The 16,981-nt window shown below is 35.5% G+C and overlaps 1 protein-coding gene across 1 annotated transcript in view; it reads left to right on the forward strand.

Annotated features, from left to right (window-relative positions):
* Positions 1 to 16,981, forward strand: part of CFAP47 (cilia and flagella associated protein 47) — a 369,488-nt gene that overhangs the window by 86,653 nt on the left and 265,854 nt on the right. Inside the window, exons 22-26 of the mRNA XM_051827003.2 lie at positions 2,570 to 2,681; positions 5,806 to 5,900; positions 8,579 to 8,738; positions 12,657 to 12,864; positions 15,578 to 15,796. Of these exons, the coding sequence (XP_051682963.2) occupies positions 2,570 to 2,681; positions 5,806 to 5,900; positions 8,579 to 8,738; positions 12,657 to 12,864; positions 15,578 to 15,796 (794 nt within the window). The remainder of the gene's footprint in view (positions 1 to 2,569; positions 2,682 to 5,805; positions 5,901 to 8,578; positions 8,739 to 12,656; positions 12,865 to 15,577; positions 15,797 to 16,981) is intronic.

Here is a 16,981-nt window from a genome sequence, read left to right on the forward strand (position 1 = left end):
CAAGCACTTGGGCCATCTTCCATTGCTTTCCTGAGCCATTAACAGGGAGCTGGGTTGGAAGAGGAACAGCTGGGACAACTGGCACCCATGTGGGACGCTGGCATCACAGGTGGCAGCCTCACCTGCTACGCAGCACTGACCCTTCCTGTGGATCATGATGCGAGTCTGGAAATGATTTCTGGAAGTCTTGCTCCTTGGTTGATTTTCTGCATACTTCTTATCTGTTAAAACATGACTAATTCTTTGAATTTTGCATTGTTTGAGTTTACTGCTCCTACTAAGAGCAGCTATCTCTGCACATAGTCTTGGTCAATACTAGCTATTTTTTCAGTCAATACCTTTAATTTTTTCAATAATTTTGGTGTCCGTATAGAGGTCTATCCAGAACTGAAGCCTCTCAGTTTCTTGCCTTAACATTTCTATTGATCTCTTCCTTCATCCCCCTCAGCTTATTCCATTAGGAAACGATCTCCCTTCAGCACTCAGATGAGGATGACAGTTTGCAAATATAGTTTTTAATATTATTTGGCTTTCAAATGTGAGTCCACATTATACATAGAAAAACCTGCTAAAATACTAGCCTAAAAATAATATACAATTAATCCTCCATATCTCCAGATTGCAAATCAGCATATTCAATCAACCACAGAACAAAATTGTTCAGAAAAATCCATCAACATTGAACATGTATAGATTTTTAGTTCTTGTCATTATTTTCCAAACAATATAGTATAGTAACTATTTGCATACTATTTATATTTTATTAAGTATTCTAAGTAATCTAGAGATGATCTAATATATAGGGGAGGATTATGCCAGTTATATACAAATATTATAACATTTTATATAAAGTACTTAAGAAGCCATGATTTTGGTGTCCACAAGGGTCCTGGATATTGAAGGATGACTGCCAGTAATGTTAAAACATGCATGATAGAAAATTCTGATTTATATTAATATTCACAGTAACAGAAAAATGAATCAGAAGAGGAAAAATAGAAAATGAGACTCAAAATGTAACTACTTACTGATGACTAAATAGTAAGAAATCCCCGAAGAAATAAGATCAAGTAAAATCTGTAATTTTTTCCTTTGGGTATAGAATATCAAAGCAGGTTGAATTTGTCCATGAAATACTACATCTTTGTGCTATTTACTACTTGGCATCCATGTGCTGCTGCCACTGCAAAAATAGATTATCATGGGAAGGAGTTGCTTGCTCTATTTTGTCAAAAGAAACAAAACATCTATTAAAGTAACATGCTGCTGTATCTTATGCTTCTATAATTCAGTTATATGAACAGACTGTTTGCATAAGATCTATGACAAGAGAAGGAATTGGCAGTGGTATGGCCAACTAAATTTAAATACAAACAAAATGAAAACAGTGTTTTTCATAGTAGGGCAATGCTAATGAGTAGAGCTGAGATTGTGTCTTTTATACTATTTAACTGGTCATTTTATTTTAAACTTTTCAAATTATTAGAGGGAGCTTAAGGAAAATAGCATGACACTAGATTTAAATATATTATAATTTGAAATCATCAGTGCCTGTTGTCATAATCTTGGATACTTTTGCTACTTTAAAGATACTATTATTCCTCCTATTCCACTTTTAAAACCTTCACGTTTTTGCCAGTTTTCAATCTCCTGTATAGGAACTTATGAAGAAGACACACAGCAAAAGCTATAGTTTTATTTGGAATATTTAGAATTTTATACATATAGGATCATATCATCTGAAAACAGAGACAATTTTGCTTTTTCCTTTCTGATTTAGGTACCTTTTAGTTCTTTTTTTCTTTCCTTACTGTTTTGGCCAGGACTTCTAGTACTGTGTTGAAAAGAAGTGGCAAGTAATAAAAATTCTAAAAACCCCGCCAAAGAACTGATAGGACTATTAAACAAATTTCGTAAAGTTGTAGAATACAAAACCAACATTTAAAAAAATCAGTTTCAGGGGTTTGCATCATGGCACAGCAGGTTAAGCTGTCAGTTGTGACATTGGCATCCCATATCCAGTGCCAGTTAGACTCTAAACAATTCCACTGCCTATCCAGCTTCCTGCTAATGTGCCTGGGAAGACAGCGAAAAGTACCTCCTTCTGCTGGTTTACTCCCCAAATTGCTGCAACAGACAGGGCTAGGCCAACCCAAAATCGGGAGCCAGGAACTCCATCAGGGTCTCCTGGTGGCAGGGACCCAAGCCCATCCTCCACTGCTTCTTCAGGTACATTAGCAGGAAGCTAATCTTGAAACTAATCTTGAATCTGCACTCTGATAAAAGATGCTGGCACCCTTGCAGGTGGCATCTCACCCTGCTGCTTCACGACACTGGCCCCAAGATCTTTGGTTCATTTTAAGTGACTAGAAATTATTTTTAAAATGTATTTCTATTTTCCTTTTGAACTCATAGAAAATAAGTCGTCTTGTTTTATAAAATGCAATTTAAATGTCATAAGATAATTTTATTTTTGTAAACCGATTTTGTAAACCAATGTTTTCTAAATCAATAATATAACATCAAAGCAAAATCACTCACAGGTATAATGTACTTTTTCATCTGTCAGGTAGAAGCATTTAACTTTAAGATCCCAACTCAAGTTAATTTCTTCAAAGATTCAAAGCCTCCTTTGGTGTCAAAGACAGCTCTGCTCCAACCATGTTATGTTCAAGCCACAGGTATGTAATATGAAAGTCAACTGATGTAAGTCAGTCAAACATTTTAGTTAAAAAATGTAATTATTTTCAAAAATAGAAATATTATAAAGTAAAATTATGACATTCTTCTGTGTATTACTTGAATTATGAATCTGAGATTGAATATTTATAGTAGCACAAACATATTTTTGGGTAACTGATTCTTGCTTAAAAAAAGAAGAGAATAAAAACAAGTCGACTTAGTAATTTATTTATTGCATGTGAAGTTAAATGATTAAAACAAAATATGCATTATTAAAATACATTGAAAAGGACATGAGGCAGCCGGCGCCGCGGCTCATTAGGCTAATCCTCCACCTTGCGGCGCCAGCACACTGGGTTCTAGTCCCGGTCGGGGCGCCGGATTCTGTCCCGGTTGCCCCTCTTCCAGGCCAGCTCTCTGCTGTGGCCCGGGAAGGCAGTGGAGGATGGCCCAAGTGTTTGGGCCCTGCACCCCATGGGAGACCAGGAGAAGCACCTGGCTCCTGCCATCGGATCAGCGCAGTGCGCCGGGCACAGCGCGCCGAGCGCGCCGGCCGCGCCGGCCATTGGAGGGTGAACCAACGGCAAAGGAAGACTTTCTCTCTGTCTCTCTCTCTCTCTCTCACTGTCCATTCTGCCTGCCAAAAAAAAGAAAAAAGAAAAAAAAAGGACATGAGGCAATGAGAGATTTAAGAAATATTTTTATTCAAAGAGATCAGTTGCTAAAGGATTAAGTACAAAACAAAGAAAATTAAATTAAAATTTGGAATTATTTGTTAACTCTATTCAGTTTCTTAACTATTCAAGGATAAGACTACTTTTGGCAAGCTTGGGTTTTGCTTTTTATCATATGCGTTTAAAAATTATTCATGAAAAGTCAAGTAATTTATATTTTACTTTTCTTGTTTTGATATTAAGTTAGATTTATGCTAATTATAAAATAGTGATTATTGTCATATCTTAAAAATTGTACAACTCATAAGAGAAGTCTCATTAAAGTAGTATGTACATGACAAAAATTTATTTCACTCTTTTAAAACCCAGAATAAGTACTTCCACAGCTGGTTTTTTTGGAGGCTCCATGAAGTTAAAGTTTTTTCCCTTGTTTTAAAATATGTTGTTTTTTTTTTTTTTTTTTTTTACGCCGCGCCCGGGGCCCGAAGAGGCCCCGCCGAGCGCCCGCTCCCAAGGCGCCTTTTTCTGAGCCCGCGGCCCCCGCCTCCCACCTGGGAGGCTGCACCTCCAGCCGCCGCCGCTGCCGCCGCCGGGACTGCAGCACGCCCTCCTCCCTCGGGGCTACGCTGGGTAATTGCAAGCCGGGTCTGTGCTGCCCCCCAAAATATGTTGTTTTGGAAAAGAAAATAATCATTGTGTCATTTTACTTCTTGAATTAGGTAGATTATATTTCATTATACTCTATTTAGATTAATTTTTGTATTTAATGTGACTTTTCCCAGGATTTGTTGTTTGCTTTTAGTTTTATTCATTTGTAAATAATTGTCTTTATTAATTTTATGGTAAATTCAGTTTTTTCTCTGTGAGTTCTTACATTGCTGTAAAAATTAGAATGCCTTCCACTTTTGGAGGGCTGATAAATATGCAATTCTGGTTATTTTTTATTTTTAATGGCTTAAATATTTGTTCAACTATATATAGTTAGGTTTTTTTTAGATTATTTATTTGAAAGGAAGAGATATATAGAGAGGGAGAGAGATAGACAGAGATCAATCTTCCATCGGCTGGTTCATTCCCCAAATGACTACGATGGCCGGGACTGAGCCAGGCTGAAGCCAGGAGCCAGGAACTCTGCCTGGGTCTCCCACATGGGTGGCAGGGATCCAAGCACTTGGGCCATCTTCTGCAACATTCCCAGGTGAATTAGCAGGGAGCTGGATCAGAAGTGGAGCAGCCATGGCACAAACCGGTGCCCATATGGAATGCTGACGTCATGCTTTACCTGCTATGCCACAATGCTGGGTTCTGTGCCTCTGTATTTCATATTAAGTAGTTCCTTCAACTGCTATTCACCCTTTCCTGTTCTTCCGTGTCTATTAGTGGCTCTCAAAAAATTAGTTTCAACACCAAAAATTGTATCATTGCCAGGCAGTCAGAATGCTAATGGATGTTTCAATATTGGAGGTGTAAATGGGGTAGTCTGAAATGTTAATCTTTGAGTATCTAATCTTGAGTAGTTCGTTCCTCCAGAAAATAATTCTTAAATAATATGCGTTAGGGAGAATATAGCTTTTTTGTTTAAAAGATATTAGGCTTTCTGAATGATGAAGTAATATGAGAAAACAGTACTATGTTTTTAAAGATATAACCAAACTATTATTTTTCTTGGTTATTTTATATAGAAAATTCACAAATGGGAAAGCTGTGTTGTGTCTTTCATGTTCTGTGTCTCTGCCATAAGATCGTCTTTTCTAGGATTTCTCGTGACAGGTTGGGAACTGACACAATGCTGAACACCATGCACAACTTTCTACTGTCTCACTAGTCTTGACTTCTGCCAAAGCAGTCATTAATTCCAGTCATACAGTAAAAGCTTGTATATAATGCATACATTTATAGGATCAGAAATCGGTTTCTTTCCATTTACTTATTATCCCTTTGGTCTCCATTAAGAATTACAAATGACTCAAAGCTAAGCCTAAAAATACATAGGTTTTTCTAGCAGTTAATATCTTCCCAACTACAGTAAGTATTTTTATTCCCAATCTTCCTTAGAATAACCATTTATATCTAGAACTTTTTTGTTTCATTTAGGAAATGTTATATATCAAGTATATATTTCCCTATATTCCAATAATAATACTTTCTGTATTTGCTCACTTTGGGCAAATTATCATGTGGAGACTTTTTTCTTAGTGAATACTCAGTATTGTTTGTACCCTTTTATCATCTTAAGGATAATTTTTTTATTTTACTTATAATAAATTATGATTTTAATAATCTCCCCAAAATTGAACTTTATAAATGTAGTAAATGAAGATATTTTGGATCTGGTTGCTGATTAAAAAAATAGAAGCTATTATTTTCTCATATTGAAAAGTATACTAGCAAGCACCTATGAATTTATATTCATTAATATTTGGTCAATATATTTTATTTCCTGTCATAGTATTGCAAGCACCATTGAAACTATCCAGTACTAAGTTTATATTTGAAATACCTTCACATGAAGTGAACTTTAAAAAGAAAATCACAAGATCTCAGGTATGAATAGAGAAATGATACAGTTTATCACTTTTTTGTGTATTTTTTTAGCTTATTTAGTTGCTTATTCTGAAGTGTGAGTGGTTTTAATTATTCCATGTGATTGACTTTTCTCCAAAGATTTATGTTACTCACAGCAAGAATATTGGCATATTTAGAGAACTTGTATTCTTGTGTATCTGTTACCATTTCTCTAAATATCTTCTATCTGTCTATCATCTACCTAAACCTAAATTCAAATGCATATCTTTAATCAATCCAATACCAGATACATTTCAGTCTCTCTCCCTTACTCTTTAATCACTCCTTTCTCTGACAGTAAGAAATCTACCTCTCATTATTTGCAATTTACTTATTTTCCAACTTGATGTGCAAGCAAAGAAGTTTCAGAATTGCTAATCTGTAGCCCATTACAACTGCTAACACATTGACCAAACTGGAGTGCAGTGTTTATCTTGGAGGGAGATTCAAACGTTTTTGGAAAAAAGAATTAAAATATAATGCAGAAGTTTGGCTTAGCGGTTGGGATGCTAGCTCCTCACGTTAGAGTGCCTGAGTTCAAGTGCTAGCTGTGTGTCTCCTGATGCCAGCTTCTTAGTAATAGGTGCTCTGGGAGATGGTGGTGATGGCTCAAGAACTTGGGTCCCTGTTACACACATGGGAGACCTGTGGTGAAGTCCAAGCACCCAACTTTGGAGTGACCTAGCCTAAGTCACTGTGGGCTTGTGGAGAGTGAACCTGTGGATGGGAGCTCTCTCTGTCTCTCTATCTTTGTTGCTATCTCTCTGTGTCTCTCTCTCTGTGTCCATCTGCTTATTTTAAGTGGCCTTCACCGTGGCGCAGTAGGTTAATGCTCTGCCTGTGGCACCAGCATCCCATATCGGCGCTGGTTCTAGTCCTGGTTGCTCTTCTTCCAATCCAGCTCTCTGCTGTGGCCTGGGAAAGCAGTAGAAGATGGCCCAAGTCCTTGGGCCCCTGCACCTCATGGGAAACCAGGAAAAGGGCACCTGGCTCCTGGCTTCAGATCGGCACAGCTCCGGCCGTTGTGACCATCTGGGGAGTGAACCAATGGAAGGAAGATCTTTCTCTCTGTCTCTCCCTCTGTCTGTAACTCTATCTCTCAAATAAATAAAATCTTTTAAAAAATAACTATTTTAAAAGATAATACAAGTATATTCCCATATATTTTTATTTTTAACGATTCTTCCTGTATACTTTTTAAAATTCATTTGTACAGTTCTTTTTGTCACTAGCTTTATAGTTTCCATTTAAAATACTGTCATTCAAGGTTATTTAGGTCAATAGTTCCCCACCCTCACTAAATTCAGGGAGTTTATGTCTACCATTTATTTGTCATTTTTGTTGTTTGTAAAGATTTATTTGAAGGATAGAGTAACAGAGAGAAAGGGAGACACAGAGTGGGGTAGGGAGAGAGAGAGAGAGAGAGCGAGCAAAAACCTTGTCTTCCATCTTCTGATTCACTTGCCAAATGGCAGCAACAGCCAGGCATGGTCCAGGCTGAAGCCAGGAGCCTGGAACTGCACCCAGGTCTTCCACTTTGTGGCAGGGGATCAAGCATATGAGCCATCTTCCACTGCCCTCCCAAGTGCATTAACAGGAAGCTGGATCAGAAGCAGAGCAGCCAGGACTCAAACTGACACTCCAAAATGGGATTCCAAGATCACAAGTGGTGCCTTAACCACATGTGCTCTGATGGCGGCCCTGTATCTAACATTTGTAATGCAGTTTGTTACAGACTGCATCCATCTTGGTTGATTGTTTATTGATTTACATAAATTTACATTCAGTTTGTAGTATACAGATCTGTTGGTTTCAAAATATTATTAGAATAATATATCTACCCTTTCAATGTGGTGAAGAACAGTTTCAACACACTAAAGATTTTGTGTGACTCCTTTCCAAACTACTATTCCACTAACATTTGGCAACTGTTTTGTTTTTCTATTTCTAAAATTTTGCATTTCCAGCATGTCAGATAAATGTAATTATGTGATATATAGCCATTTGGGTCTGATATTTTTTCATTTATAAAAGTATACTTAATAGCCATCCATATTTTGTATAAGTTAATATAAACCTATTTTATCACTGAATTTTATTCAGTTGTATGTATATCCATCCTTTAGTTGAATGGAATCTTGTGTTGTTGTTTTTTTTTCATTTGTCTGTCTGTTTTGCCATTGTTTGGACATTATGAACAAAGCTATTATATACATTTATATAGAGGTTTTGTGTAAACATACATTTTCAGTTCACTTAAGTAAATATTTAGGAATGGCATTGCTGGATCATGGTATGATTAACATTACAGTAAACTGCCCTACTGTCTTACAAATTGAATGTATATTTTGCATTGTGACCATAAACGAGTGAGGGGTTTTGTTACTTTCCATCTTTTCTAGCCAGAACAACTAGACTGATATTTTTATTTTACCTCCATCTCCATTGTTTTGTGTGTTTTATATAGTTCTCAATAGACTGTGAACATATTTTCATATCCCTTTGCTTGTCTAGCATCAGATTTAAAGTATTTAACCTATGACTATCATTTTTAATCATTTAACTTGGTTTATAAGCCCAACAACATGCTGTAGCAATACAACTGATTTTCTAATGCACACTATAATTCTTAAAAATTTCATCTTTTGTGTTAAAAGGATCTTGTCTTACAAAATATATCAAAACAAAGTGTGCAGTGGACTTTGGATATTGGTAGTGCTGATAAACTTTTCAAAGATGGCGTATTCAAGTTTAGTGCACTGACTGGCATACTGCAACCAGAAGAAGAGTTTACTATTTCTGTACATTTCTGTCCAAGTAAGTAATTTTCTCCTGTACTGTGGTGACAATTTACATTTATCTTCTATTTTACCTTACATACAAATTTGAAATGACTGGTTATATGTTCTTTTCTATTTGAGTAAGTACATATAATCTTATTGTATTGATCTCATTTTTATATCTTAAAATATTTATTGACAAAGATCGTATATATTTAAGGTATATAACGTTATGCTTTTATATGCTATATGTACATTGTATAATTATTACCACAACCAAATTAATAAACGCATCCACCATCAATGTTACATCTCCATAACTTGCTTTTTGTAGCTCAAAGTTAGTATCCTTTTGCTAACCTATTCCCATTTCCTCCGCAACCAAATTCCTAGAAAATGATGTCTATTCTTTGTTCCTATGAACTCAACATTCTAGATTCCAGATAAGTGAAATTATATTGTACTTATAGTTCTGTGTCTACCTTATTTCACTTAGAATAATTGTACTCTAAGGTCACTCTGCAAATAGCAATATTTCCTTTTCTATGACTGCATATTTTATATATATATATATATATATACATATAGCACATTCTTTATTCATTCAACTGTCTTTGAACACTTATGTTTTTTTTTCCATAATTTGGTCATTGTGAATAAGGCTGCAATAAACATGGGAATGAAAATATATTTTTGATGTAGTGATTTTATTTCCTTTGGTTATATATACAAAAGTGCCATTACTAGATTATCTGATAACTGTATGTTTAATTATTTGAGGAAACTCCATAATGGTTTCCATAGTAGCTGTAGCAATTGACATTCACCTCAACATTGTGCCAGAATTCCTTTTTCTTCACACTCTCATCAATACTTATTACCTTGACTGATAACAGCCTTTCTAACCCTATGTGTTATATTATCTCCTTATGGTTTTGATCTGAAAGTCACAGATGATTAGTGGTGTTGAGAATGGTTTTGCATACCTGTGGTAATTTATGTGACATTTTTAACCTAGAAACCTTTTACTTAATGTATACAAACTTCATGCAATTCATATATACAAATTTAGAAACACAGTGATTCTTCCCACGTTGCCCTCCCTCCCACCTTTCTTCTTCGTCCCTTTCTTAGTCCCATTCCTATTTTTTACAAAGATCTATTTTCAGTTAACTTTATACTCATAAGATAACCCTACACTAAGTAAAGAGTTCAACAAATAGTTTGAAGGAAAAAAAAAGCTTGTTCCTCAACAGTCAACGTGAGGGCTGCAAACAATCATCACATATAAAATTGTCAATTTCACTTCTATAATTTACCTTTTAGGTACTCTATTAGTTACCAATGATCAGGGAGTACAAATGGTATTTGTCTTTTTCAGACTGGCTTAATAAGTGGTTTCCAGTTGTATCCATTTTGTTGCAAATGAAAGGATTTTATTTTTCTTTACCACTGTGTAGTATTCCATAGTGTGTATATACCATAATTTCTTTATCCAGTCAGCCATTGATGAACATCTGGATTGATTCTATGTCTTAGTCATTGTGAATTGAGTTGCAATAGACACAGAGGTACAGATAACTCTTTTATTTACTGTTTTCATTTCCTTTGGGTAAATTCCCAGGAGTGGGATGGCTGAGTAATATGGTAGGTCTATAATCATATTTCTGAGGAATTTCCACACTGTCTTCCAACGTGGCTGTACCAGTTTACATTTCCTAGCAACTAACTCTTCCCTGAGATTGTAATAACTACTTTTTTTTTAAGCTATCTTCCCCTGGCTGACCTGATCCGAAGTCAGGAGCCAGGAGCTTCTTCTGGGTCTCCACGTGGGTGCAGGAGCCCAAGGGCTTGGGCCATCTTCCACTGCTTTCCCAGGCCAGAGCAGAGAGCTGGATCAGAAGCGGAGCAGCTGGGACTCTAACAGCCACTCATATGGGATGCCAGCACTGCAGGCAGTGGCTTTACCTGCTACACCACAGTGCTGGGCCCTGATATTTGCTTCTTTTTTTATTTTTTTAAACTTCTATTTAGTAAATATAAATTTCCAAAGTACAGCTTATGGATTACAATGGCTTCCCCCCCCCATAACTTCCCTCCCACCCGCACCCCTCCCATCTCCTGCTCCATTCACATCAAGATTCTTTTCTTTCTTCTTTTTTTTTTTTTGGACAGGCAGAGTGGACAGTGAGAGAGAAAGACAGAGAGAAAGGTCTTCCTTTGCCTTTGGTTCACCCTCCAATGGCCGCCGCGGCTGGCACGCTGCGGCCAGCGCACCGCGCTGATCCGATGGCAGGAGCCAGGTGCTTCTCCTGGTCTCCCATGGGGTGCAGGGCCCAAGCACTTGGGCCATCCTCCACTGCACTCCCTGGCCACAGCAGAGAGCTGGCCTGGAAGAGGGGCAACCGGGACAGAATCCGGCGCCCCAACTGGGACTAGAACCCAGTGTGCCGGCGCCGCAAGGCGGAGGATTAGCCTAGTGAGCCCTGCGCTGGCAAGATTCATTTTCAATTATCTTTATATACAGAAGATCTATTTACTATGTATTAAGTAAAGATGTCATCAGTTTGCACTGACACAGAACATGAAGTGTAAAATACTCTGAGTACTAGTTATATTTGCTTCTTAAAGCAGATGGGAGCAAAGGGACAACAAGAAAGTGCTTGCAAAATATGTGAGAAGATCTTTTTCTTTTTTTTTTTTTTTGAGAAAATCTTTACTGATATCTGCCTTTAATTTGAAGGATCTGCTTCAGTACCTTAATAATTTATGTACCATACTAAAAATACTATGTACCATTTCCAGACCATTGTTCTAAATCAAAAGGTATTTTAGTTGCTAACCTATTCATCTTCCTAGTTAAGCTTACTTAAGTTAAGCATTAAGATCAGAATCTCTTGCATATGCTCTTTGGGCCTGCCCACATCCTTTTTAGTGGACTTGTTCATCCATCACTCAGGTATGGGTGTTGGTGCCTGACAGATCACATCTGTCCCCTTATGCAGAGTTCTGCTATTGGCTAAAGGAAAATGCTTAATGCAGGGATTCCTGGGAACCCCACCAAGGCCATGCCAGGTGGCCCAGCCATTTACAGTCTTTATTTAATTTGCATCCCATAGCTCCTAGTGGGATTAGGTCAAAACTGTGGTTCTAAAATCACATCTTTTCATAGCTATTTGCCAGTCTCTGTACTGCTTCACTTCTTTACCTATGGGTTCGTCATGCCAACACTCTCATAAAATCACTTGCACTAGAATCCTCAGGACACTACTTCATTTTACACATGTGATAATCTAGATCAAATATCCACAGTTAGCTACGTTTTCAATTGAGAAAGTAGAATAAGAAACTATTATAACTTTTAAGCTTATTAAAGGATATTTTGAGCTGTGTATTCTCAATAATATTCTATTAGGACCATGTTAAATTAGTCTGGTGTTCTGTTTCTATTTATTAGCATGGCATCATATAATCACTTTTATGTGTGAGAAACAATACATAGCATATTGTGATTAGTAAGTTTTAAAAATGTTTCATGCTTTAATATCTCTATTTCAGTCTCTGATAATATAAAACACTGAGTAAACTTGGCATTCTAAAATTTGTTTTGTAAAAACCATTAGATTTCATTATGTATTTTTGTGTTTTTTTTTTATCCGTTTCTATAATGTTCTAGTTCTGATAAAGTACCACAAAGGCTATTTCAGCTGAAGTTACCACTCATATTTCCATTAAGAGCTTGTTCTATATGTCCCTGTCAATATTTATGCCAAGGTGAAATGGACTAGAAAATCTAGAAGGAAAAAATTTTCCATTTGACTTTTCCTTCAGTATGCAGTCGAGCCCAAGCAGTCCAGTTTATAGGCTGCCTCATTAGGTTCCCAGCCAAACTCCTAAGAATTAAACATGTTTCTGGTGTGTCAACTAATCCAAAATATGTGTGTTTTTTTTTTAGATTTTTCAACAGAAAAGCCTAGAAAATACAATGCTAATATTCCTATGTATTTAAATGATAATCCAATTGACTTTCAAATGTTAAGTCTGACTGGAGAGATAAAATCACCCAAGTTATTATTTGACCCACCATTTATATTTTTCACTCCTGTTCCTTTGGATGTAACAACTGTGATGGAGATCAAGATTTTACCCCAAAACTATTTCGGGTAAATATTTAAATAGGAATTTACCATTTCCCTTTTGCATATGGTTTTTGTTTGTTTCTCTCTGTTACATAAGAGGTATAGGCAATGTCTGACTAATTTCTATAGTTGCAAAGAACTATTAAAATATCTAATTGTATATTGAAATTTTTAAAAAGCCTCTGTTATCTCACAGTTATTGTATTTTCTTAAGATTTATGGTGCATCTCTCTTAATGGTATAAAATGCAAACTTGAAACATTAGTGTATTTGTCTTCTTTTGCTATATGACAAATTACTACAAGCTTAATGCCTTTAAACAAGCATTTGATATTTCACACAAGATTAATTTATTGTCTCACAGTTTCTGTGAATCAGGAGTCCAAGTGGTTTATGTGTGTCTTATGCTCAGTGTCTTAAGATGTTGAGAAATCAAGATGTTGACTGGATCAACAGTATTATTTCAGGTTTAATCCCTTTCCCAAGGGCAGAAATAATCTCCTTGTAATTATAGAATTAAATCATCAATTTTTTTGGCTGGGGACACTCAGCTCTTAGAGTATACCCTGAAGTCCTAACCATGTGTTCCCATACTAATAATAATGGTCTCTAACTCATTCAAGGCCCAAAGTGTACCATCTATCAAACTTCTCAGTCTCTGACTTCCAAATCATCTTTTCAGATTTCCCCAGATTAAGTCAGACCCAGCTAGGATACTCTCCCCTTTGCTTTACCCAAAGTCAAAATTGATTAGGGACCTTAATTACATCTGGAAGATTCCATTGCCATTGCCACATAATGTAGCTCAATCACAGCAGAGATAATCTCCTTGTGTTTACAGATTCTGCTCACACTCTAGGGTTGGGAATTACAGTTTGTACACCAAGCAACAGTATTTTTTGAGGTCATCTGAGAATTCTGTTTATCACATTCAGATGTTATAATGGAATGCAGCCTATTTTTCATTCTTCTGATTTATAAAAAGTCAAAATTCCCAATATGGAAGACACCATAACTTAGAGCCACAAATAGCCTTCATAAGATTCCCTAAATAATTCAGATATTGGAATTATCTGACAAAGAGTAAATATGTATTTCAATGTTCTATGATTATGAAGTGGATGAAGTTCAGCTAACGAAACAACTATGTTAGTAATCTTAGAAACAAAATATTGAAATAAATGTAAAATAAAACATGTCAAGAAAGATATAATTAATTACTCTATATAAAATAAAAACAAAAACATTTTTATTTAGAACTATACACCTATTTATAAGTACAGTTTGAATTATATTGTCCTGTAGTGTATTTTTATCAAGAAACATTGTCTAATGTGTGAATTAAGCTTTTAATCATTCAATTTCTGAATTAATATGTAAATGTGTCAGGGCAGGTGTTGTGGTGTAGCAGGTGAAGCTGCTGCTTGAAATGCCAGCATCCCACCTGGGTTCCAGTTCAAGTCCTAGCTGCTCCACTTCTGATCCAGCTCCTTGCTAATGTGCCTGGGAAAACATTGGAGGATTGCCCAAGTTCTTGGGACCCCTGCACCCATGTGGAAGATCAGGAAGAAGCTCCTGGCTCTGGGCTTTGGCCTGGCCCAGCCCCAACTGTTGCAGCCATTTGGGGAGTGAAGCAGCACATGGAAAACCTCTTTCTATGTATCTCTCTCCCCTTCTCTCTGTGACTCTGCCTTTCAAGTAAATAAAAAAAAGCTTTAAAAAATTATGTAAAGGTATCAATTTTAAAACTACTTCAACTCAAAAGCTGGATCTTGCAAGAAATGGTATATAAAATGAGCTGAAAATGAAAGGAATGAAGAGATGTTGTAACTCTTCTTCCAACAAATTCATGATAAAACCAATAGCATTAATGACTTATCCAATGACAGTTAGCTAATTAGCAATTGAAATGTTTTTAGAAAAAAATTGTAAATTAATTTCTCATATTTTATTGAATGTGCCACATAGTTTTGATTAATTCAAGTTGATCTTTTTATCGTTAATTGAATAATCTTCACATTGATTAAAATACTAGGGAAATATGATTCCCATTTAATAACATTTCTTATTTATTGTAGGTCTCTACATATATAATAACATAGTGTGCTCAAATATTTATTGATCACTAAAAATTAGAAGTAGTAATTTAAAGTGACTATTACATACACATACTATGTTATTAAAAATTATAAATGTTTTACATTGAATAAATACTTCATATATATGTAATGAAATATATGAACATTAGTGGAATTTTTGAAAAATGATTGAAAAATTATTCATTATATATATATATATATATATGCAAGTGCTTAATAGTATCTAGATTCAAAAACTTCTACCTGTATATGTATGTGCAAAGTTATCTAGTCTTCATGGACTAAGTTTGTAGCTATTAAAGTGGTAATCTTTGGTAAATTCTTGTCAGAATATATTTAAAAACCATAATATTTATATAATGTTTGTGGTTAAAAATTTGTCCTTTATCAACTATTTATTTAATCTTTGTAGAATAAAAGGAACATTTGATCAGCTCAAGTGCTTCTTGGTTAGATTTACATATTATAAATCCTTATTGTGACCAGAAAATAAGATATCTTTAATAATTGGGTGTATTGTAAATATTTGATGTTTTAATTTTTAGATGATTCAAAAAAAAAACCAAAGAAATTCACATTTAAATTCAATTACTTACAAGTGATTTGAGCTAAAAAACACTTTTTAAAATTTTAAACAGAGATTCAACTCTAAGTGTCCAGATTCCAACAGCAGAACTTCTTGATGATGATGATTATGATGAGATTCATCCTCTTTCTGTGAATTTCCCGAAAGACAGAGTCATCACAGGCTCTCCGTGTGGAATTAATGATGAGCTCACCTGCCAACTCCGTTTCAACTCATCTAAACCTGTGTCATTTTTCATCAATCTTCTTTTCTATGATGACAAAGATAACTGGTAAGATATCTAAATGTAGACACTTTTGTATCTGACAGCAAAGAATAATAGGTTTATATTCTACAGATGTGTTAAATGTTAAAAGGAGAAACATCTAATGTAAGGACTTTGGACATAAAGATTTTTTAATGTTCTAAATGTTAAGTTTGCTCTCACAGAGAAATAGGGTAATCATGCTTATCAGCATGTGTTCTGGAATAAGGCTGCCTGAGGTCAAATCTTGGCTTTGCTAACTTTACCTTTGAGTCTCTCCATTTCCTCCTCCGTAAAGCGATGATAATTGCAGAACCTATCTCCTGTGTCATCATGTGATGTTCACTGAGTTAATAATTGTTGAATAATTTGAACAGGAACTGGTACAAAGGAAATGGTAAATGAGTATTAACTCAAGGTGAGAAACAGCAGCTTAATAACTTCCCAAGAACAGGGCTTTGTTACATGTTACTTTAACAAGCTCAGGGAAATTCAAGTACACACTGGTAAAACCATGTTTCTGAATGCCTTGTCTTATAGGACCAGAAATCCACTTTTACATTATACTTTGAGGTGATTTGACCAATCAAATGACAAGAGGTTGAAATATAGAACAATAAGGTTTATTAATAACATTTACAATGATAAGTAACATTAGGGTGAATTGTACATCAAAAATTAGGTCAATGTGTAGTGTTTATATGCTCATTTATTCTTTAGTGGGATTATTATTATTTGGTATGTATTCACAGTAAAAGAATAGATCTGTGTGTTTGGAATTAGAAGGGAGAGAGACAGAAAGTATAAGAATGTGGCTGTGTCCAGGACAGAGTACAAGCAATTCTCCTGAACCTTTGCTATGTCTTTTCTTTTATATGATGATGAATAACAAAATCTAAGTTACACAACTCACACTCCCATTTTTTTGCTATTGCTAACAGTCTGTCTTTTGTTAAACTCTTAAACAAAATTAATGACGTAGCTTTAGGTTGCTGTCAATCACTGAACTCCATGCCAGCATTTTAGGAGATAGTCTATCTTTTTGTGCATTGCTGGTCTTGCTCATAGAAGTTTAATTTTATGTCAGTCCATTAAACAAATTCATATCTTGCCTTAAACCCTATGTGGTGTGTACCTTTGAGCTCACCAATAAAAGTCACATCCACAAATGTGTTAAAACTAAGGCAGGCTCAGGCTCAGATCACATTAGCA

This window comes from Oryctolagus cuniculus, chromosome X (assembly GCF_964237555.1).
Source record: "Oryctolagus cuniculus chromosome X, mOryCun1.1, whole genome shotgun sequence".
Taxonomy (NCBI): domain Eukaryota; kingdom Metazoa; phylum Chordata; class Mammalia; order Lagomorpha; family Leporidae; genus Oryctolagus; species Oryctolagus cuniculus.